The sequence below is a fragment of the Puntigrus tetrazona genome, chromosome 14, assembly GCF_018831695.1.
Source record: "Puntigrus tetrazona isolate hp1 chromosome 14, ASM1883169v1, whole genome shotgun sequence".
In the NCBI taxonomy this organism is placed as follows: domain Eukaryota; kingdom Metazoa; phylum Chordata; class Actinopteri; order Cypriniformes; family Cyprinidae; genus Puntigrus; species Puntigrus tetrazona.
Window position 1 is genome coordinate 12,747,913 of NC_056712.1, and position 24,978 is coordinate 12,772,890.

General features: G+C 37.6%; 4 protein-coding genes across 5 annotated transcripts in view; 2 read left to right on the forward strand and 2 right to left on the reverse strand.

The window, feature by feature from the left end:
- The window catches only part of pdlim7 (PDZ and LIM domain 7), a 45,003-nt gene extending 34,861 nt beyond the window's left edge, over nt 1-10,142 (reverse strand). The window contains exons 1-2 of the mRNA XM_043256918.1: nt 9,988-10,142; nt 7,182-7,280 (exon numbers count right to left, since the gene is read on the reverse strand). Coding sequence (XP_043112853.1) covers nt 7,182-7,280; nt 9,988-10,008 — 120 coding nt within the window. The 5' untranslated portion in view covers nt 10,009-10,142. The remainder of the gene's footprint in view (nt 1-7,181; nt 7,281-9,987) is intronic.
- A 1,670-nt stretch (nt 10,143-11,812) lies between these two features.
- Nucleotides 11,813-17,915, forward strand: cltb (clathrin, light chain B). 2 transcript variants are annotated; one of them, XM_043257828.1, is made up of 7 exons: nt 11,813-11,926; nt 12,020-12,280; nt 13,643-13,692; nt 13,822-13,939; nt 14,543-14,654; nt 15,455-15,508; nt 16,357-17,915. In XM_043257828.1, the coding sequence occupies exons 2-7, from the start codon at nt 12,100-12,102 to the stop codon at nt 16,526-16,528; spliced, it is 687 nt and encodes a 228-aa protein (XP_043113763.1). In that variant the 5' UTR covers nt 11,813-11,926; nt 12,020-12,099; the 3' UTR covers nt 16,529-17,915. The 2 variants fall into 2 exon arrangements, with proteins under 2 accessions (XP_043113763.1, XP_043113764.1); XM_043257829.1 differs by lacking the exon at nt 15,455-15,508.
- Nucleotides 17,916-17,919: 4 nt separating this feature from the next.
- Nucleotides 17,920-20,160, reverse strand: higd2a (HIG1 hypoxia inducible domain family, member 2A). Its single transcript, XM_043257830.1, has 2 exons — nt 19,911-20,160; nt 17,920-18,587 (listed from the first exon to the last, which is right to left on the reverse strand). The coding sequence occupies exons 1-2, from the start codon at nt 20,143-20,145 to the stop codon at nt 18,421-18,423; spliced, it is 402 nt and encodes a 133-aa protein (XP_043113765.1). The 5' UTR covers nt 20,146-20,160; the 3' UTR covers nt 17,920-18,420.
- Nucleotides 20,161-20,289: 129 nt separating this feature from the next.
- Nucleotides 20,290-24,789, forward strand: faf2 (Fas associated factor family member 2). Its single transcript, XM_043257826.1, has 11 exons — nt 20,290-20,602; nt 21,431-21,499; nt 21,597-21,731; nt 21,904-21,980; nt 22,057-22,195; nt 22,328-22,413; nt 22,504-22,595; nt 22,721-22,898; nt 23,040-23,211; nt 23,716-23,859; nt 24,053-24,789. Exons 1-11 carry the CDS (start codon nt 20,540-20,542, stop codon nt 24,233-24,235), a joined length of 1,338 nt encoding a protein of 445 aa, XP_043113761.1. The 5' UTR covers nt 20,290-20,539; the 3' UTR covers nt 24,236-24,789.
- The last annotated feature ends 189 nt before the right edge of the window (nt 24,790-24,978 follow it).

Consider the following 24,978-nt stretch of genomic DNA (forward strand, 5'->3'; position numbering starts at 1 on the left):
TTAACATTTATGAGGAAACTTAGCTCAAAACTCCCACGGAAACGGTAAATAAGAAAGGTTAGAGTCCCAGCCTGAAGCTAAAAGGTACACTCGTGAGGTTTTCTTGACCCAAACAAGGAGGATGTGTGTAAGCATTCTCATCCATTTCAACTGCAGTTTCATATGGCCATCAATAGAGAACGATGCTTTAGGAAACAGACGGTGTAGTTTCCACATCTACCAGCAGGGTTAACAAAACTACCTTGACCCTGTGGACTGCAATAGCATCACCGCATTTGGCCGCAAATAAAAGCAACTCAAAATGTAAAATGCTGTGCATCATTAATAGCACTTAGTGTGTGTAATAACATAATAAGACATTTGGTGGTAACAGCCTAATGAGATCCAGCTTTTGCTGCTGGCATATATGCAATGTCTATATAAAGCTGTAGTCAAACCCTTAACATCTGCCCTGGACATTTCATACTCTCTTTCCCTCCGTTCTCCAAGTTCTACCACATTTCCTGTCTCGGCCGCCTGCTATTCACTTCAACAAACATTTACAAGTCTTCTCTGCCGAGCTCTGAATGGCAATCTGGAGTTGGACAGCACTGGGGGAAGAGAACAAAAGTTATTGTCCTCGAGCCTCTGCCCTCAACGGCCTGTTTGAGACCATGCAAATATTTATGAAACATAAGAAGCATTGTGACGTCGTCAGGACACCGTGAGGAAATGGCTGGGGTCTGGGCAACAGACCCGCAGAAAGTCCTCCACCAGGTGTAGCACTTTGGCAAGCATACAGGAAACGAACCAGACCTGAAGAGGTCCTAGGAGAATTGATCCAAAAATTAAGTTAGTCTTGAACCATTTATAGAAAAAGCAGAATTGCGATTTTCTTGATAAAACTGTGATCATGTTTTTAAAAATGTTTGCTGTGCCTGATGGTAGAGCGGCACAATTTATTAAAAACGTTGCAAATTCATTCATATTATATTATATATATATATATTTTTTTTTTTTTTTTTTTTTTTTTTTTTTTCATAATTTTCATGTTAGACCATCAAGCTTTTATATTTTCATAAAACAAGATTTTATTTAAAAAAATAATAATAATAATAATAATAATAATAATAATAAATAATAATAACAATAACAATAAATAATAATAATAATAATAATAATAATCCGACGGCTTCTCTTGTTGACAACAGTACGTTTAATCGCTTTTTAAAAGTTGGGGAAGGCGGTCGGACGGTGTTTGCTTCAAAAGTAAATACATGGGGAAATATAGGCACAATAGGTAAAATTAATGTTTAGAGACAAAAGAGAAGGAAAGAGGACACGGGAAATGTGGACGGTAGAGTATGCAAATAAAGCTGATGGACATGACCACCTGTGTTCCTGGCTCAAATTCAGAGCCCAGCTGTTCCTTGACTTGAGTCTGGTGGCAGTAAAGTGCTGCGCTAAGACCTTTTACAAGTCAAAGGGGGAAGAGTTAAGAAACCTTAAACCTTCTGACATCAATATAAAGGACGACACAAGAAAATAAACTTGTACAAACAGCTAAAAACAAGGACGACAGACAGAGATGTTCAACTGGAGATGGTATCGGTCACAATCAACAATAAACATTTCAACATATTTCCTATGCATGTCCCAGATATCTGATGCTAAACACACTCTTATAATCAGGGTCCATTAACAATGTTCTCCCCCAGACACAAAGTGACCAGTCCTTTTGTTCTTAAAGGTGCTCAAAGTTTATGTGGTGACCCTAAAGATCACCCTTGTACTGACCCTTAAAATCCTTGCCACATTTCACTTTCCATTTCCTTATGGGGGGCTGTAAGACTCTGGGCCTCAGTGCAATTGCGTCAGCAGATACGAGTGAGCCATAAATATCTTGGAAGTAAGAGCCAAGCTTCAAACCAAACAGTCTTCAGAGGTCTCCTAGAGCAGCCTCTGCCACGCCTGCTAACAAGGCCTCCAAAAGCAAATAAATATATATTGACAACTTGTTAAAAAAAAAAAAAAAAAAAAAAAACCCTCGGACAAACTCTGATGTTTAGGTCTACAGGCCAGAGACCCTGGGAATATGATGAGTAAACCTAGAAATTTCTTTATTGCAATAGTTCAGCCAAAAGTGAAAGTTATGTCATTGTTTACTTGCTCCTATTCTTCAACCATATACTCCTTATTTTTCTTTCTTGGGGTTTTTTTTTTTTTTTAAAGACTTCTTGACAACAGTAGATCATAATGAGCTATCACACTCAAATCAAACAACAAACAATATTCCTTAACGGTAATTGTCTTGTGTGCTATATTCTAAGAGGAATGGTCAAAAATGAGAGTGATGTGCCATTTAAAAAAAAAGTGTATATATATACACATATATATATATATATATATATATATATATATATATATATATATATATATATATACACACATATATATATACATATACACACACATATATATATATATATATACACACACATACATACATATATACATATACATACACACACACACACACACATGTGTGTGTGTGTGTGTGTGTGTACACTGTAATCTTGAAGGATGTTAAATTGACAGTGTTACAAAAAAATACAATATTTGCTTAACTTCATTTATGTATCATAGTATCATAAAAATCATGTTTCTTATCCACAAAAATATTAAGAAGTATAAGCATTACCGTCAAAGATAAGGAAGGCTTTGAGAATTATATATAATAGGATCATGTAACACCCAAAAACCAAAGACACAGCAATAAGGCATCTTAAAATATAGATTAAAATAGAAAACTTCTAAAACTGTAATACTATGACAACATTACTGTGTTTTTGCATGTATTTATTACATGATGCATTGAAAATAAAAGACTTCTTTCTGAACCAAGTCATCAATATTTCCTTCAAGAAAAGACTTTTAACTCTTATATCTGCAATAAATTGGATTAAGTCAACTTTTAAAAGCACACTAGCATGTAGATGGCCTAAAAGCTAACAGACAATGACTAAAAGCCACAAAACTCCAACTTTAATTTTATGGGGTCTCTAACCTCCAGAGTAAAATGCACAAAGTAATAAATGTCTTCATCAAAAGAGCAGACCAGCCTTAGTTCGGCTTAACGTCACAGAGCTGAAACCTCAGGGAACAAATCACAAAAGAAAAACTCAAACTGTGCTCTAATCTTCTAAAGATTACATCATATGTAATTTTCTAATTGCAGTTCTGTTTAATTTCAGCTGAATGGCATGTTGCCTGCTAATGCAAACCAGATGGACATTCACTGAAGCAAATACAAATCATAACATTTGTACACTGAAATGATTATGGATTTCATAGCTAGTACACGCAGATCCATCCGTCTCATGTGCGTGTCACCCCTAGGTTTCACTTTCATTGATTTCACCAGGAAAGTATTCCTTTGAGGTCCAAAGAACCACGTCATCTGGTTTTGGGAATGATTTGAGACATTAATGGATAGTGGGTGCAAAAGTAGACAAAGGGCCGCTCAGTTGCCAGGAATAGGAAAGCAGCGTTAAAATCCCAGGAATGCTGAAGAAATGTGCCGATGTGTGCAATGGAAAGAGAACAGGAGGAGGAGGTGGAGGAGGAAAGGAGGAATCAAGGAAAATGCTCTGAGAAATATTAAGGCCAATCCAGCTTCCAACCACCATCAGCTGATGAACTAAATTCCTACTTATGACTTAGGAAAAACACAATCGCTAATACTGCTGAACTAAACTAGTAACAGGAGACTGGAGTGGGGTTTTTCGGGCATTATGTGGTTTCTAACGGTGCTTAAAGTCAAAAGAGGCCAAACCAAAAGACATGCACTAAATATAGCTCGGACCCTCATTCACCGTTCAGCCAAAAATAAAAATTCTTGTCATTGTTTGCTCACTTTCATGTTGTTACAAATGTTGCACCTGGTTAATCTTCAAAATGCACATTTAGATATTTTAAATGTAACCGGAGAAGTTTATGTTTGTTCGTTTAAAAGCCACGTAATAAAAAAAAAACCTAAAATATCCCAAAAAAATCCAACTGAACACAGAGGGTCAAGCCTAAATTATATCCATTTATCATATGAAGCACTTGAATCTTCTCAGCCTCTTGATTCATATGGATTTGTTGGCTAAACTTTAGCATAGCAAACAATTCTATTAACGGGTTGCTTATTAGGATGCCTATTGAAACATATTGTCTGCTTAGTTCTTATAGCACATATTCTGCATTTTTAATCCTACCCAATACTTAAACTTAACAACTACCTTACTAACTTTTAAGAAGCAGAAAATTTGTAGTTATTGACTTGTTTATAGTGAGAATTTAACCCACCTAAACTTTAAATGGACAAACGCCTACAATATGGGTGTGACACTGACATTTGGAATAACATGAGCATAAGAAAACTACTGAATTTTCTTATATTTGGATGATCTATCCCCTATCCCTATTACATCACTGCACATGTTCAGACATAAATCATAGAACAAAGTGCTTAACAGAACCTATCCTCATCTTACATGCCTGCATGGCACAAACGATGTAGGACGCTACATGATAAAGTTTAAAACACAATATTAGTGGCTTGTTCAAATCCTTAGCAAGCACCACTAATTATTATGTATAACAGCAAACGATCAAGCAGTCCCTATAAATAAACCACTGTTCCATTTCATCACTCTCCTGTTTGAATGGCCGGCCTTATGCATCCTAAGCCCATAAAACCTCACTCTTTAACCTCTTTGTTCTGCCATTGAAGAGAAGGGAGGGGGAAGAGACAGACCACCCGTCTTCAAATTACTACTTTAGAACCTGTGGACAGAGCATATCTTCATTACCTCACGACCCGTTTAGACCTAACGTGATTTAACACTTCATATCTCGACAATTCGGAACTGAAGGAAGAGGGGCGTAAACTCCCGTCAAGAAGAATGAAACGCCACCCTTCATATCAGACTAACAAATCACCTTTAACAGCATAGTGTAATCTCAAACGACAGAACAAACACGCCTAATGATTCACCTCCTGTCACGCTAATGACTCACTGTTGTCAACCTGAACACAGGAAGCTGTAACAGTCCTCTGAAAATTCATTTTCACGCCTGTCAATAGGTGAGGACGACTGAAGAATGAAGTGTTTATTTTGCGGTGATGTGTCAAACCCACGGCACGTTCCAGTGTAGGTCACGTGATCACTATCAAGGCATTACAGGGTTTGTTGCCTTACAATTGAGATTGTGGTCTCGTATAGAGAGCCACTCAACTATAAAGTGAATAACTGATCAATCTGAACAAACTCATCTCTCTCAAACTTTTCTCTGAAGCAACGCTGAAGAAGCGGCTCCTGCGGGTTTTACTTAAATTCAGAAGATCGCGTTTAAAACGACAGGTATTGTTTTTGACATGTTAGCTCTAGCGTGAGGAGATGCCGGAATATTTTCAATCCTGTAATGCAATCATTCTTCATAAAACACAAGATCCTGCGCTGTGCTTTACGAGAAACTAAATCAGGTTAAGAATGACACGCACAGACACGCTCCTGCTATTGCATAACATCTGGCAGCAGCAGGCGGCTTTATGACCGGCTCTCACACTGACGGATGAAGTCACCATTTTGACTGAAGCAGACATTTAAGGGAGTGTTAGCGCAAGTCATCAGCGCCGACAGACGTCTGAAAACTAAACAGATGTACACAGCTGCAGGTTATACTACCGTCATGTCAGACAAAGCGAGGGAAATGGGGAAAGTGTTGTAAAGTCTGGCAGAGCTAAAAACTGAGGAAAATCTAGCTGATACTGTTGCCTCGACATTTAAAAACTAAATATTTAGTCAAAGTATTGAAAATTAAATAATCCAGAAAACATTACCAACTGGCAAAGCATTTAGGAAATTTGTAAACTTTAAAGCTACTTTTGGTGACTTCTTCAGCCAAGTGGGAATAGTTATTAATCTCAAATGGCAAAAAAAAAAAAAATTATGTAAAAATATGAGAAGATAAAAAAAAAAAATTACAAATTACTTAACACTTCATCTAAAAAAAACGAAAACATTGGGCCAAAAACATTTCATTCGTACATGAAAAGACAACACTTGGTAAAGGTGAAGTATGGAATTTCTGACCTCCTAGCATAACTGAGCGAAACTGAATTTTTCATTTTTAAATGATTTTCTCAAACTCTGAGGTGCGTTTCTTGTACAGTAAAATAACTCACTGCTTAACCACTGTAGTATAATGATTTGTTGGAGAAATGAACCAAAAACTAAATAAATTGCTTCTAATTACAGGTCAAGACCTTACGAGTCTGTTTGCAAATGTTACAGTTTTGGGAAATCCCAAATATTGGTAACAATGGGACATCATGTGACCACAGCTGCCTGACGATGCTTCTGGGAAACACACCACTGGTCAGAAGTCACAATAACAGACTTACAATGTTTACAACTTCTTATGTGTACTCAAACTACAAAAAAGCTTACTTATGGTTTTCTGTGAATATTAAATCTGAGATATAAGAACGCATATTAGCAGCATGTTATCGGAAAAAAAACAAAGGCCTCATTATTTGTCCCCATGGTATTCATATACATACGAAATGACCTTTCGGGTCCACAAACGTACTAGCTACCAGAGTGTGTATACTACAAACAATGCTGCTCATATAAGGAATGGAAATTCCGCATCTGGACCTGATCTGTTCAATATGCTCTATTGGAGGTGCTATAAAGCCAGGATTCAATGACCTTAAAGAGAGAACAACGCATGCTGGAAACTAAACAAAGCATAACATATCCTTGTGAGGAGACATCTGAATGGAGTTCTGAAGCAGCCCTTTTCTTACGGGGTTGATATCAAGCGGTGACATGTTTCTGAAGGAATGCGAGTGTTGAAATAGACCTCAAGAAGCACTGAGCACACTTTTCTCATTAACTCTATTGCATTTCCTTATGAGGTTGTGTTTGATGCCTTTCTGTGTGCAGAGGCGGGACTGTAAACCCACACAGAATTGGTGCAAATCTTAATTATGAGGATGAAAACATCTTGAGTGAGTGACGGGCTCAAGCTATCTAAAAGAAAACTGCGAAACACCTCGTTTAAACTGAAAAGTGGGAAAAAAAGCTCAAGCTGCAAACAAAACATGTCTATTACCCATCTCTACATCCAAGATGGAGGTCACTTACCCTGGACACGGTCAGGGGCATGTTGAAGTCCTTGCCTCCCTGAAGCCGAAAACCCCAGGGAGCAGGTCCGTTGAGCGTTACACTATATATATTCATGGCCTGAAGAGAAAACAAACACAAATGAAAGATTATAGTCACCGTAATAATATTATAAACGATTCAGAGCTCCTAACAAAGCTCAAACCAAACATTCCAGACCCACACACATGAACCGTGTCTGGTATGCTGTTGACATCTGACTGTTCCTGACTTAAACCGATCAAAATTTTTACATTGGAAGGGAGACTGAACAACTATATAGTACAATATTAAACATAGTTATCCAAATCTACCCTCAAACATGCAGTACACTCATGTATACATATTCTACACACTTCTAAAAATAAAGATTTTTATTATTGCCATCTGTGGTTCCACAAATACATTTCAATGTTCCACATATCATTACACTGCTCAAATGAATATATAACGTATACCATGTTATCGCAAAGGTCTCTATGCAAACTTGGATAAATAATATAACTAACTTTATTTGTATACAGCACTTTCACATAAATCAACGTCGACTATAGCAAACCTCAACAGCTTGATCGGTTAGATCACTGCAAAATAGACTAGATTATTGCCCAAAATGACTAGTCTTGAAGATATCAAGAATTTTGTGAAGCTGGCTTTAAAAAAAATGTTCTGTGAAAACCACACAGTTGGCTTGACAATTAAACCAAAGAAACAGTACTGAAACAATTAGAAAACCCTTTTTTACCAATGGTTCGTGGAGACATTTGAGAAGCGGCTTATTTAAAATTAATTATCAGGTAGGTGACAGAAATAAGCACCTATATATTTCCGCGGTGAACTGCAAATTACTGGTCAGTGCTACACAAAGAAAGTGCGCATTATCTACACTCTAACAAATCGGTGAATACATTGTGACAACCGAGAACACTTTAAAAGCTCAACAAAGATTTACAGCGCTCAGTTACTGTTCGAATTAAGCATCTGCGCGTGCGATTACATGAGATTAATTCAAAAACGAAAAAATTATTTTTATATTTCTGAAACACTAAAATAATCCACCTCCGGCACATCATTGCATCACTACGTTGATTATGTTACAGGTTGGTACAAGAGCAAATAGTAACATGACATGAATCTAAAAGCCAAGGACGAGCTGAGACCCCCAAATCGTGACATTTTCCCCCTCCCTGTGACATACAGTCCCCAAACTCCAGAGGCTATCCTGTCCCACATAGAGGTTACCCATTTACAGTGCGGCGTGTCGCACACATACCTTATGCCAAGGGCCAAACTTGTCACCCAAACCTCCAGAAAACCAAGTGGAAATCTGGCACTGCGAGAGAGCCTGACTTTCTCACTGCTGGCAAAGCTCAACTCCCTCCCCTCCTTCTTTGTGACACGGGTTCGCTCCACGTCTCTCTTACTCCACAGGCTATATAAGGAATGTAAAACTACACCAAACTATTTCAGCCCAACACCCACGAGTCACGGAGAGGGGGAAGAGAGACAGAGAGGGAGGGAGTGAAGGAAGAGAAAACATCTACTACCTCAGATTCTCTGGCTCTGGATCGAACATTTAAACCCATAAACTACTAGAAAAGACATCAGAAGGCAGGTTGGATGGGTGGGAAGCTAAATGAACATTCCTCTCAATCCGGATAGCATATGTTTCACGGTTGCACCCACGGTTGGGTAGTGACAGCAATTTGAGAGAGCGGCGGCACTGTTTTGCCCTGCGGTAAAACTGCAATTGAATGGTCTTTTCGCACTGTGTGAATAACATATGTTTTACACTGCAACACCGTACCACCCAAAGCAGGTTTTGTCATATTCAATACAATTTGAGAGCACAAAACGGCTGCTGTTGTCGTACCCTGTGGTAAAACCTGTAATTGAGAGGGCACTGTACCTTTTTTTAAAGGTCTCTTTTCCGGTGCATTTCAATTTTCTACTAAATACCTCCAATTTTATACAGCGCTTTGTGATAAAAATTACTTTTTAAAATGACACTCATTCACAAGTTTGACATTTCATCCCCTAGGGTGAATTAGAATGTTATGCTTAAAAACTGATAAAGCTGAAAAAGCACATAATTATGCACGAAACAGTCAAGCGTTCGAGCAGTCTGAACTCTTTTTCTGTCTATGGGGTTACGGGAGTCCCAGAATAAATCAAGCACTTTGAAAACTGCACGCAACTCAATATTGACTTGTGAACTACACATAAAACTATAATAATTCGTTTCATTTGACTCATTTCTTCAATGCGAGGAAATGAGACAAAAGTCAAGGCCTGTGATGGGTGAAAATTAATTTTCTATGCAGTTTGCAATAAACCTCGGATTTAACTCAAATCATGACTTTCAACTAAACGATAATTAATAAAAAAAAACTAAACAAAACAAAAAACACATTTCCTACAAAACCAATATTTAGCTCATTAAAGGAGGACCACATATTAGATGCAAAAGCACATTAAACTAATGTACCACTAATTGCCTGTTTAAAAAAAAAGCCCAAAAGTAGCTAATGCATTCAAATGAAATTGCACCATTTTAAGCACGCCGTGTTATATCACAAACACATTAGGCTTTAGCAATTCCAAATACATCATGAATCAAATACACTCAGCTCAAACTGCTGCAGAAGTTTCCCCTCATAACCGGTTATAACCTCCTGCAGTACTTCTCATACGAGAGTCCGTGTAACCTAGAAACGTGATACACTCTTTTTTAAAGCCCGGTTGCTGCCGGCACGTTCAAAAAGAAGTTAAGGAGCAGCGCATTTACCTCTTTCTGATCGGCAGACATCGCAGCCTCCTGTCTTCTGACCTGATGGGCTGTTAGAAAGAGATCAACTAAACTTCACAACTTTCGGGAGTTGGGCGTCAGGTCGCGCGCAGAAGCGGCAGGTTTTCCCTGTTGGATTTTCTTTTAGTAGGACTCTGATTGTACGTCATGCGTCACGTGGAGGCCTGACGCACGGGCTCTGTGGGCGCGCCCCCGTGGCCAGACTTCCATATGTTCTATGCATTTGAGTTTGTGTTCAATTATAAATTAATTTATATTCATTATAAATTAAGAGATTACCCTCCGGTTACTCCTGTTTAGTTTAATGCAGTCACTGTCTTTAATTTATTTTTATTTTATTTTATTTTTTACAATTATTTATGTCACATATGATTTATTCATTTCTACCAATCATAATTTGCCGATTTATTTAATGTGTTAATGTATTTCTTAATATGTTTGCATTGGCTTGTTTAAATTTCAATAGGTATTACATATATTATATTTAAATATTATATCATATTTATATTTAATTAAATTTAAATATTATTTCTTCGTTCTTTAAAATTGGTTAAATTATGATTCATATTTGTTAAATTATAATTCATATTTGTTCATCATTTCGGCTCGGCTTCGCCCACATTTTAAAGCACAAACATAATTAATATGGAGGAGGGAAAAACAAACAAACAAAAATCTCATAATGACATAATGACTTTGGTATTTTTCCACATAAAGAACCTCAATCATAGGAATTAAATAAATGCAATTATATAACCTAATTAATTATACATGCAGAGAAACTGAACAAACTGAGACAGACTAAAACTAGACGAACTGTGGCAGTGTCTCCAAGATGCTTCAAGGTACTTATATCTGCAAAGCTAACTGAAAAACTATGTGCAAGTGCAATGAGGGCAAAACCTGCTTTAAACACGAGGTGTGGTCCCATCAAATGTTGATTTCATTTAGTATAATTATTAATTTAGTTTGATATAAGTTAACCGATAAAGATTATTCATGACATTATTTTTATCAGCATACTCAAGTGCCCAAAACATTTAGCGGTGCTGTATCTTTGCAGGTGGGTTTCTTGAAGCATCTTAGAGATCTTGCCACAGCTCCTCCGGATGTAGTCAGTTTCAGTTTGTTGTTTCTTCATGTCATTCCAGACAGACTGGATGATGATGAGATCAGGTCTCTGTTGTCAGACTCCTTGCGCAAGCAAAAATCTCTCTTGAATCAAGGGTGTCAAACTCAATTCCTGGAGGGCCGGAGCCCTGCGGAGTTTAGATTCAACCCTGCTAAAACACATATGCTATGCGTGTCTGAAGTACTTGATTAGCTGGATCAGGTGTGTTTAATTAGGGTTGCATCTAAACTCTGCAGGGCTCCGGCCCTCCAGGAACTGAGTTTGACACCCCTGCTCTTGATTATCACAATTAATGTCTAAATAACAAATATCTGACGTAAAACCGCTTTAGCCAGTGAAAATACTAGTGTACTAATAATTTTGTGGCCAAATGATTTTTGGGAAAAGCTCAGTGCTATTGCACTTTACTGTATTTTCAGGTACTTGAGGTGCAGGAAGATCTCAGGATCTGACATGAATACATACTCCTTGTCTCAGTCAGTCAAAGCATACATAATTTAACAGTCATACAATATATATATATATATATATATATATATATATATATATATATATATATATATATATATATATATATATATATATATATATAACGAAAACTATGTTATTATATCAAACACCTTGCAGATGCAGGGTTGAAGAGTGAATTACTTACAGTCTCCAGTAGATGGAGACAAAACACCACAAATCTACTGTAGTTCAACATTATCGTTACTGAAAATTTCCCAGCACTCCCAACAAGAGCTGCGTGTCATTCAACTCATAGCCAACCTGCTGCCATAAAAAGTAGAAGATATTTGATATACTTTTACAACGCACACATTTGTCTGTGTCTGACCTTTGACAACTAATGTAAGTTTATTTTTTTATTTCTTTAAGCACTCCTAACTTGCTCGAAGAACAAAACAGCTGGAGGGTTTTAGCGCAGCTATACGGAAGCCGGTGTTACTTTGTTAAACATGGCTGACGACTTTGGCTTTTCGGCCTCCGACAACGGAGTTCACGCAGAAGAGGATCCGGCCGCGGCGTTTCTGGCCCAGCAGGAGAACGAGATCGCCGTGATCGAGAACGACAGCGCCGGGTTCGGAGCGCTGGAGGACGGCGGACCTCCGCCCGCGAACACCTACACGTTGTTCGGAGGTGACCGTGTCACGCCGGCCTGCTGGCTCGCGCTTCATTGCTTTTATCATCATTATTATTAGTATTATTATAGGTTTTTTATTCTATTGTTATACAATAATTCAGGTTTGTTAGAAACGTACAGTCAGTATCCCTCTTACGTGTATGTACCGTAGTAATACCATGTAAATACCATGGTATACGAAAATGGTACTAAATGAGCGCCACATCACTGAACAAAAAAAGTATCATGGTACTGTTTGTGTCGTTCAAAAAAGAAATGGTTGTATCGAACTTCCTGTGCCATGAGATTTATAAAGCAACGTTACTTTTAAGAGTCCTGTGATGCATGTCCAAAACAAGTGACCCTGGACCACAAAACCGTAAATAGTAGGGGATATTTGTATCAAAATGATTGAGTTTAATGCCAAAAATCATTAGAATATTAACTAAAGATTATGTTCCATAAAGATATTTTGTACATCGTAATTTTGTACCGGAAGTATACCAAAACCTAATTTCTGATTAGTAACATAAATGGAGAACTTTATTTGAACAACCAACTTTAAAAGCGACTCTCTCTCTCTTTCTTTATATATATATATATATATATATATATATATATATATATATATATATATATATATATATATATATATATGTGTGTGTGTGTGTGTGTGTGTGTGTGTGTGTGTGTGTGTGTGTGTTTATTGCACCATCAAATTTTAGATTTTCAAATTATTTTCAAATATCTCAGTCAAATATTGATGTATATATCAAAACATATATCAATGCAAAGCTTGCTTCAGATGATGTATACAAATCAGTTTAAAAAAACTGGCCCTTGTGACTGGTTTTGTGGTCCAGGCAGGGTCACATATTATATTATATGATATTATATTATATGGAGGTATCGTCATCATCAAAAGATATACGTAAGCTGACAGTTATGGAGAGAGAGTAATCATCAGGACGATCACTATAAAGACACTGATTTGGAGAGTTAATTGTTGTTAAGTAAATTTCAATCTAATACCACCAAATACATTTTTTGTAGTCTTAGATCGCATCTTAAGCTTTAATGCGGAAGTCACACCTGCCACACTGTCAAGTTAAGACAAGCAAGTAAACTGGAAAAGCGCACTAGTAAAGGCTATTTGCGTATAACAAAAGAGTAGAGACAATCAAGGTCGCTCTGAAAAAAAGTGCATGCACCAGCCAACCTGCTGACTAGATCCAGAAAGTGTGAGAGAGGTCTTTACATACTCTGACAAGGTGTGCTGCATTCCAGTGATGCTTGTAGTGTTTCTATAGTCAGCGTAGTGTAGAAACTGTTGCCTAACAAGTACTTAAACCCGTGTTGTTTCTGCTATTTGAGTGCAGACGATTTTGGAGAGGCACCGGCTACTGCTGTAAACGGCGATATGTTTCAAGTGAGTGTGGTTAGGAAAACAACAAATCTTGTCATATTAAATGTCCTTGTTTGTTTTTATGCAATACGACACAATCGCCAATTGTGCCAGGGACGGACGTTGCTAACGTCACATCATTTGTAACATTAGGAGACCAACGGCACGAATGACAGCTACTCAGCCATTGCCCAAGTCGACATGCAGAGACAGGAACCTGAGAGCCTGCGCAAATGGAGGGAGGAACAAAAGGCTCGGCTGGAGGAATTAGGTACCGAATTATTTCCTGTATAATTATACATTACATTCAATAGTGTATAAATTGTGCTTTTTGTGTTTGTGTGTTACCAACCGGGTAGACTGGCAAGTTCAATTAAGACAATTATTTAGCACGTCATCATTTTAGAAGGGAGAAGTTAAAAGTGCTTTTGATAAATTTTGTGTTTGATAAATGTTTACAATTATCCAAGTTATTCCACAAAATATGATTATTACCTGATTATGGTAGCCTGCGTGTTTAGATCACCAGGGCAGAATTCTAATAACTTCACAAACAATTATCGTTTTATGAAAAAAAAGTAATCAAGGGAGACGAAGCAGCAGCGGTAATCAAAAACAGTCATTTGAACTTATGCTGAAGCCACGTAATGGACATCAGTGCTAGCAAAATATATCCTACTAGTTGAAAATGAGGAAAGGAGCGCTTCGACAGTTAAAAACATTTTTTCTAATAGCTGATTGATAACGTAAATATGATTTTTAAAGACGTAAATGTGGTGCCAGATATGAAGATCCATTCTGCTTGCTTGATTATTGTTTATTAATCATATATTAAAAACGTGTTGTGTGTGAACGTTTGTTTTCTGATGTGCAGATGCAGCCTCTAAAGCAGCCGAGGCAGTGTGGAGGGACAAGGCCCGGAAGGAACTGGAGGACTGGCATGTACACCAGAATGAACAGATGGAGAAGAATAAAGCCAACAACAGGTATATTCCCTCTAACGTCCTGACTTTATTAAGCTGTATGTATTTGTTAATGAAAAATAAGATGCAGGCAGTTGTGAACCACCGGGCCATACGAGAAAAGGCGATTTGCCCAACTTTAAAATACCGGCTTCCGGTTGTCATTTGTTGAATTTTAGCAGCTTTTAAGATTCTCTTTATTGGTAGTATGGTTTAGATGAGGTCTCATCTTTCTCGCACTCATGAGTCAATGTAATTAGTCCATTATGAGTCTCACTGATGAGATACTAATGCCAGCCAGCTCTTACACGTCTCTGCTGACTCTTGCATGATATCTGATTCTGTTTTTTAATGTAGTTTTTCATGCGCACAAAGAAGACTGTTTCTAACGCTGTCTGTATGCTTTTAAAACGTGATTGAAATTACATGGACTTTGACATGTCATATTGCAAGTAGTTTTTTATTGGGTGTACCATCCCTTTTTTTCACGTTACAGTGTGTGTTTGTGGGTTTATAGCAGAGACAGATACAAAGGCACGTGTCAAATGAAACGTTCAGTGAAGGAATGTTCCTGGTTCAATGCAGGTTAAGCTCTTAAAAAATGTCAACTTTTTCTTCAGAAACTAAATATTTACAGTTTCTATGTTGTATCTTCAGTCTTCTTGGTGCCATGAAAAAGTATTTCAAGTACTTTTACACTTGTTTGTGTGAGACTGACTTATGTGTCCCTCTCTCTTTTCACTCTCCGGCTCCCATTTTTTTCCTTCTTTTCATTTATCTTCTGTTTTTTCCCTTTTCGACTGTCCCGCCTGTTTGTGCATTAGGATCGCTGATAAGGCTTTCTACAAACAGCCCAACTCTGATGCCATAGGCTTTGTGTATGTTTAATGCAAATCAGTGAAATTGCACATAATTGCACTCACTTTAACAACCATTCAAACGTTTAAGGGCGGTATATATTTTTTATATAAAAATGCTTTCTATTCTTACCGGCATTTACTTGATTAAAAATACATTAAAAACACTAATACTCTGAAATATTATCAGTTGAATCTATTGTAAAATGTAATTAATTCTTGTTATGGCAAAGCTGAATTTTCTTCTCCGGTCTTCGGTGTGTCACATGATCCTTCAGAAATCATTCTAATTTGCTGATTTGGTACTTTAGAAACATCTGTTCTTATCATCAAAACATTTGCTTTTTAATATATTTTTTATAAATGTTTCTTTCGTGATTCTTTGATGAGTAAAAAAAGTTCAAAAGAACAGCATTTATTTTAATAGAATCTGTTGCTGAATAAAAAAAAATTAAAATACTGACCCCAAACTTTTGAACTGTGTAATTTAGTGCACATGCTTTATTTTTCACTTCATGTAGATGTAGACAATTTTAACAATATTCATGCTTAATTACTTATCGTCAGGTCTATAACTTCCACTTTCATTCTTTCTTAACAGTTAGACACGCCCACCCAAAAAGATGAAATATTAACATCAAAAGTCTTCTGATTGGCTGTGATTGTCCATCAGAGTGCTTAGACCTGATTAAGCCAAAAAAATAAAATTTACATTTAAAAAATAAATCATTGCTGTTAGATGTAAAAAAAATAATGTTGGCCAATCTCTAATTTCATTTGAAGTTTCAGATGATAACAAGTGACATGGCTTTTACCTACGTATCTGTGAAGTGCTGGTTCTCATGATTGTCTCGTATCCGTCCACGTAGAGTGTCAGAGGAGGCCTTCCTCAAGGAGTGCGATGACGACAGTCCTGGAACAGAATGGGAGAAAGTGGCCCGTCTATGTGACTTCAACCCCAAAACCAGCCGCCAGACTAAAGACGTGTCTCGGATGCGCTCCGTTCTTATTTCTCTAAAACAGACACCCCTGGTTCGCTAACGTATTTCCCTCTTGTACTTCTAGGCTTTCTTTCTGGTTCCCTCTTGCACTTTATTCTTAGTGAAACTGAACACTTTTATAGATTTAAGCTTTTACGTTTTCTTAAAAAGGGTCGTTGGATATGTACGCTTTACTGTATTTAAACTTCCTATTTATGTACCCTGGTGTTTTGCGAAGACTTTCGGCTGTTCCATATGTTAAAGAACATGTGCCTCGATCCATTCAAAACAGGTCAAGTATTTTGGTTAGATTACAAGTTATTGTACGATTGTCACAATATTTGCTGAGCCCTTTAGACAGCATTAATTCACCACCACCGATAAGTGACTTCATCGCAAATGGAAGTGTTTAGGTTACATTCTCCACATGAACAGAGTTTAGTTACCATCTTTCACCCTAAATAGTATTTTTGTTTTTTTACCATTTATTTGTCTTCCTAAGTTGAATGTTGTATTGCAATCAGTATCTGGTGTATTTGCGTATTTCTGTTCACTGCCAAGAGGGATGTTACATTTCTGAGCTTGCTAGGATTCTTGATTTATTATAATTAATGCATTACCACTATTCAAATAATTAATAGCGCAGTTTTTTACTCAATATGCATGTTGCCCATAAAAGCTTGTATTAAACACAAAATAGAAGAAATCTTGTACAGATGAAGGAGAATTACTCAGATTTAACCTGCTAATATACCACTGCACAGAAAGCGTTCATGGCACATTAAGCACACATCTGTGCTTACACAGCGCTTAATGTTTTCAGTTATGTTACTATGTACACAAGGGACTAATAATACGTTTGAACCACGTGCTTTTCTAGTGTAGTTTGTAATTGTGGCCCCGGTCCACAGCAATGAATCACGTGCCTAAACCTTTTCTCACTGTGAGACTTACTGTCTATCTGTAGGCCTTCATCATTCAAAGCTGCCAAAACCGCTAGAAATTAAACGTAGCGCAGTACGATAATGCAGGTAGTTGTATTTTTACATAAACATGCTGGAATTAAAACTGCTTTTTATAGACCAGATTTTGAATTTGTGATACTAATTGTTACTTAATGACACACGTTTACATGTTAGCTTAAGTTAGGCCTCCTTTCTATTGGCAATTTTAGTTGGCTTTCATCGTACATTACAACAAGTGATAGTTAATAACCAAAGAACTTATCTGTATGTTGTTGACTCCGTTTCAATTACACTTTGGGTTCTAATTGAACAATCTAATGAAAATTCATTTGTAATTTAAAATTGGTTGGATTTGTCAATTGCCCTTTTATAGATATCTTAGTCTTTACCCTGATTCCAAAATGTGTGTGCATCAGTGCAGAACATGCAATAATTATTCTGTATTTAATAACACATTAAATAAAATAAATTCATTAAAAAAACCATATGCATTCAGACAATCTTTATTACGGCTTTTCAAAATGAGACTAACATTTATAACACTTGGAGATTTAAGTTACTATCAAGAATTGCATATAAGAATTTCTTTGCAAATAATACACAGCACTTTTGAGTAGTAAGAAAATTGAGACAAAAAGAAAAAAGAAAAGCAAAGCAACGTTTCAAGTAATGGCCATCAACAGGCAGGTACTGTGTCTGTTAACCAGACAATTTTTGACTTTAAATTAAATAGTGGGTCGTTCATCTAACGATAATCTTTCACTCACCCTAAAGTTTTTTTTATTTTATTTTGGGATGAACTACGTGTGGCATATTGCTGAAAGTTGGCGAACAGTGCCATCTGGCAACACTGGGACTTTATGAAGTAAATAAAAATGCTAACAATTGGCATTTAATGTTCAGTTTATTCTATATTCCCATCACTTTTCAGCCATGGACCGTGTAAGGCGCTTGTCAGTGTGGTCACACAGGGTCTGCCGTCTTGTCTTCACTGCTTGGGCTTCAGTGCTGTGACAGCTACACCCACTATAATAGCAACGACGGTGAAGCCTTGAGCGAAGATACGGGCTCTCATTAGCAGCTGCGACTGGCGGGTTTTGCCCTGTCTGAAGGCGCTGAGCCCGTAGACCAATGCCCCCGCTGTTCCCAAACAACCTGAGAAGGAAGACCACAAAAGTTAAAGCTATTCTACTGATCTTAAACTACATAAAACAAGAATTGTGCATATACCGCACATCTAATATTAAGCGGTTTGCTCAGATGAAATAATTCTCTGTTAAAATATTAAAATGCAGTTTCTTCTGGCGCAACTGTCTTCTTTTCTTGTTTTGATTTAAAGTAAAGCCAGCTGTGTGGGTCACATTCAAGCCTCACAGCTGGAGAGAAGGGTGTATTCAGTGGAAATCTACTCTGCCCTGGGATTTTCTCTGATGTTTACAGATTTACTCAGCCAGTGACCAATAGAAAGAAAGAATGTCATTTATTACTGACTGAAACACTGCAATTTAAAAGATTTTAGTTTATTTACCCCTCACAATAAATGCATTTTAATGCATTAAAAAAAAACAGAAGTGGCAATAAAAAAAATTCACAGTAATGCTGTCTCTTTAAAACCTTTTATAGTTAAAAATTATCATTCAAATTAAGCAAAACTCTTCGACGTGAATGATAAATGTTTATTGAGCATCAAATCAGCATGCGATTTTTAAAAGATAATGTGTGACAGTGGGATTGATTTTTTTTTTATTAAGGAATAACAGGAATAAACTACATTCTAAAATAAATAAAAATAGAACATGGTTTTAAAAATGATAATAGTATAATATTTAAAAAATTAGTGCAAAATAGCCATAAGAGACTTTAATAAACATAAAAACAATAAAAAAATAAATAAATCTTGCCAGTCCCGGGTATTCGAACAGTAGTATGTTTTTGACAAAAATATTGTTACAACTGCAATTGTAAATATTAGATTTATTTTTTTTAACTCGCTATCAAGAAGGTAGCTATCCAAAGTGACAAATACCAGAGAAAGCGTTTTATGGTTTTAAACATTCAGCTTAACGTTTTTTTCTGAATCACCGTTTCTCTGAAAAAGCCTGTCGCTGTTTTTGTTTATTGTTCCCTCCTCTTCCCCCCTTTCATTCTGGCTCTGACACAACAAAAAATGTGCAAGGAAGCACTTCCATAACACAGGAATAATTCAGTGTGTCAACTGCTATATGTTACTTTGACTTTTGAGGGGTAAAGGAAAGTCAAACTCTGCAGTCTACGCAAAAACCTCAGCTGCATTGACCTTAAATGCAATGGCATTGCACGATAAGCGATACATTAAATGTGTACAAAATGCTCTGCGTTTTCTCTTCAACGGCGTTTAATTGCTGGCAACCAAAATCATATAAAACCTCATTCTGGTGAATTATACGAGTATGTTTTGACACTCGCGCAAATCGCTGTTTACTGTTTTACGTAACTCACCTATAGGGACGAGGGGATTCTCCTTGGTCTTCCTGATGAATTTCTCTTTAAAATTCTCCTCCTTCGCTCTGGGCAGCGGGGTGAACCCCTCGATTACCGGAGGCTGAGACAAATCAAACACGACAGGCGGGCGATCTACTTTGGTCGGTCGATCTTGGCCAACCGGGGTCGTCGCAGTTGCCATGCTTAGAACTTCAGCTAACAGGAAGTGGAATAGACAGCGCGAGCAGGGCATTTCCGCCAGCTGTACGTCGTATGACATAACACAGCTGGTCTTTATATATTTTTTTATACTTTTAGACACTTTCTTGTAATATATATGTTTCAAATAACGCGACGCGTAATGTGTTTTACCCGCGATATGCTTGTGCAACACAGATAGTCCGTCAAACTAATTATAGTTGCACTCGATGTGCGATTAAACAAGAGGTGCGCCGTTTATCGCTTATTTGTATTACAAATTAACGTTTTTCTTTGTCGAAACAAATGAAAGTAAAACGCGCACCGCGCGACTCCTGCGCAGCAGGCGGCGCACAAAAAGAAAGAAGCGTCGCTTCAACGGTGAACGTATTGATCATGTCAGCACGCTTTAAACGTCATCGCGTTTTGTTAGGGCTCGGCGAGGTAAGATGGCGGCGCCAGAAGAACAGGAATTATCTCAGGCTCAAACTGAAAAACTCCTTCAATTTCAGGTACCAATTAGATTGTCTGGTTAATGCATGCTGATTGGGTGTTTTATAGACTCGGTTATCGGAAAAATAGTGTCCGCGGTGTCCAGCTCAGCCGCTTTAAGTATAAATGACCAGTCAGCGAGCTAACTGCCGTAAAGATCGTTAGTTTTTACTCAACCGAGACCAGCTTCAGTTTATCTAATAAATGCAGACTTAATCTAAAAAAAATCCTTTCGGTGTGTGTCCATATAAAGACTTTGTTCTGTATACTAGTGTCTTTTTAGTTGTAATGGCAGCTGTCAGTTAGGCAGCGAGACAGTGGTTGTGTCCCAAAACCTAGAGAGCTGCCTACATAGACTGCAGATTTAGTCAAATTAAAGTGTGACTATAATGCCCAAACTGCTTTCTAGTTAGGCAACGTATTAGGTTTTTTGACGGCCAGAGGGAGAAAAACTAGTCGTCTGGAGCGGTACGTAAAATACTATTGTACTAGGTTTTGAGACGGTACTAATCTGCTTCCAGTCTGACAATACTTCAACTAAAAAAATATCCCCTAAATGTACCAATTTAATAATGTATCATTGCATCATTGGAGAAGCTTACTTGTTCCTCATAACGTTACTCCTGAGTCATAGAGTAACATAAAAGAAAAATATGCTTTTGAATGATGCATCAGAAACACTCACTTATAGTAGAATTTTATAAACACGCTGCCACCCAGCTAATGTTTAATTTAATAGCAAAACCTGACACATTTTATAAACATCTGTCACGCAACAGGATGTTTTTAGTTTAACAGACACCTTTCTTTTGTTTGTGAATAACATGAGATCTGTCCTTATCATTCAGGACCTGACAGGCTTGGAGTCAATGGACCAATGTCGGCGCACATTAGAACAACACAATTGGAACATTGAGGTGAGATCTGGTAAAACAAATGAGAGGATCCTTTCATTCCTTTTTCATTCATGTATTAGGAATATATTACAATTATTGGAATCTTTTTTTTTTACAGGCCGCAGTACAAGACAGACTAAATGAGCAAGAAGGAGTTCCAAGTGTCTTCAACCCGCCGCCCGCCAGACCGTTACAGGTCAACACCACAGACCACAGAGTGTATAGCTATATTGTCTCAAGGCCACAGCCTAGAGTAAGAGGGTCTTTTGGTTTTTATGTGTTCTTTTTGTCCCTTCATACCCAGTGCTCAATTCCTTTGTACTAGCATTTTCAATAAACATTTAAGTCTAGCTGTGTTAAAACTAAAAAGCCAAGGTATGACATGCAGATAGTTTAGGATAATTTTTTTTTCTCCTCTCTTACAGGGCTTATTAGGTTGGAGTTACTACTTGATAATGCTTCCCTTCAGGTTTACGTATTATACACTTCTGGACATATTCAGGTATCAAAGCAGTCGATCTATAATAAACTTGTAATGTTTTACACTACTACTAGTATTTTTATTTTTAATTCTTTAGATTCGCCCTGAGATTCATTCGACCAGATCCGAGGGGTCGTGTCACAGATCCTGTTGGAGATGTCATGTCCTTTATTCATAGTTTTGAGGAGAAATACGGTCGATCGCATCCTGTATTCTACCAAGGAACATATAGTCAGGTATGCTGATATAAAACAAATGAAGTACATTTACCTTTTCGTGTATTTGACCAGACATCTAAAGGCTGAAACAATCAATAATCATTCTTAATGTGTAATATCTATTGTACTTCCCCCTCCTCCTTCTTCTAGGCTCTGAATGATGCCAAGCGAGAACTTCGCTACTTGTTAGTTTACCTTCATGGAGATGATCACCAGGACACAGATGAGTTCTGCAGGTAGGTTTCAAGTTGGGAAGTTCTCTTCTATACACATTCACATTTGTTTAGCTTGTGATCTTTATAACCAGAGCTCTTGTCTGCTTTCAGAACCACATTATGTTCAGAAGAGGTACTGACCTTCATCAACACAAGGATGCTGTTTTGGGCATGCTCCACCAGCAAGCCAGAAGGTTACAGAGGTAACTAGCTTGACATCAACGCCACTTTGTGATAAATCCCTTTCAGAATGCTGTTGCGGTATCATTGTTATCACACCACAACTGACTATTGAGCTGACTATCTTGTCTTAATGTTGTGTGTTCAGTCTCTCAGGCCCTGCGTGAGAACACTTATCCCTTCCTGGCTATGATCATGCTGAAGGATCGCAAAATGACAGTTGTTGGGAGACTGGAGGGATTGATCCAGCCTGAGGATCTTATCAACCAGCTGACCTTCATCATGGAGGCAAACCAGACATATCTAATGTCAGAACGACTAGAGAGGTACGATTACAAATTTAGCTTTCTGAAGAATTGAAACTCACCCCTATGTGTGTGCATTTAATTATAATATAAAAAACTATATTATAATTGATTGTAATTGATGGTGTTATTGATGGGATGTTTTGGTCTATCTATCTGTAGGGAGGAGAGGAATCAGACGCAGGTACTGAGGCAGCAGCAAGATGAAGCTTACCTGGCCTCCCTACGTGCAGACCAGGAAAAAGACAGAAAGAAAAGAGAAGAACAAGAGCAAAAACGTCAAGAAGAGGAGAAGGCACGCCAGAGTGTCCTTGCCGAAGAGAGGAGACGAAGAGTAAGTGATTGGATATTATGTGAAGGAAACTAAATTTAGAAATTTACTTGACATTTACCATCGCTGTCACTTGATTAAAGAACTTTAATCGTTTACCTAAAAATCTTAATTGTTAATAAATGCCCTCATGTTGTTCCAAACCTGTAAGACCTTCATTTTTCTTCAGAACACAAATTAAGATATATTTGATGCATTACAAGAGTTCTATAACCCTCCCATAGACTGCAAGGGTCCTAACACGGTCAAGGCTCAGAATAGCAGCAAGGAGATCATTAAAAAAAATGACACGAAAGTTTGTAAATAACTGTCAAATATAGTTACATTTTTGGGTGAACTGTACCTTTTTAATATATAATGCATATACTGTCTCTAACTTAAAACCGGAGGTCTCTTTCATTGCACATCACAATTAATGTCCATGATGCCTGTCAGTTGATTGATTTCAGACGTCTGTAGCTGTGGCTAATTACATTTAATGACTTTCTAATGATTGCGTGATTACAGACACTGGAAGAAGAGAAGGAGCGCAAGTCTGAATGTCTTCCTCCCGAGCCACCCCTGGATGACCCAGACAGTGTCAAAATAGTGTTCAAATTGCCCAACGATACACGTGTGGAGCGGAGATTCCTCTTCAGCCAGTCATTGACAGTAAACAACCTTCATTTGCTTTTCTTTTTCTCTCATTTGTGCGGCGCAGAGTTCCGTAACATTATGATATCAGTGTCTGCGGTTAAAGATAAGAAAACTCGGCAGACACTGTTTCAGGGTTTAAGGAAAATATTTAAACAAAAACTGTAAACTTTAAACTGAACTTCTAAAATGTCTTTTACCCCCTTTTTAGGTAATACATGACTTCCTGTTTTCATTGAAAGAGACCCCCGAGAAATTCCAAATAGTAACGAATTTCCCACGCCGGGTCCTGCCCTGCCTGCCGACGGAAGAGCAGCCCAATCCCCCTACTCTGATGGAGGCCGGTCTGAGCCGGTCAGAAGTCCTCTTTGTGCAGGACCTCACAGACGATTGACATTTAGCTAACCCCCTGCTCACCACTCGAGTCCCGCCTCCCCCTCCAGTTTGTTCTTCTGTTTGATGGCCTGGACGAGGGGTCACCGAGATAAACCTTTTACCGAATTTAAAAAGAAAAAAAAAATAACCCATCCTTCCCTGCAGTGAAGTTTTGTTCTGTAAAATGAGTGCAAGGTGAACGGCCCTGTAAATATATGACCTAGATATTTAAGGACAAGCCTGGAAGCCACAACAGAGTTATCTTTTTTTTCTTTTCTTTTCTTTTTTTAATGCAAATCAAAGTCGACCATATAATGTATCTCATCTAACGACCAAAAGAGGGTTGTCGGCAAAGGATCCGATGGGCTGCTAGCGATTTCAAGTGAATTCAAATCAGAAAACTAAAGGCCACAGCTTTTCCATGTGGCTCTGTCTATATAGAGTATAGTGCAAGTCTGCCCATAGTGTGCCTGTGGTAATTCATAGATGCCTATGTTGCCTGTCGTCCATCTGATGGGTCTGGTCATGTAAAGATGTAATTTTCCAATTCTAAATTAAACATTTTAAAATGTTCTTGTTGTTTGACTAACAATGTTTTGGTTCAAGCTTGTTCAACATTTGCATTGCAGCCTGCTGCACAAACCTGAAACATTTTTTCCTATTTTTGTAGGTATGTGGAAATAAAATACGGTGCTAAATAATGACTTAACGTTCATTGTAAAGTTTTATAAAATAATTGGAGAGGCAGTAACACAATTACCT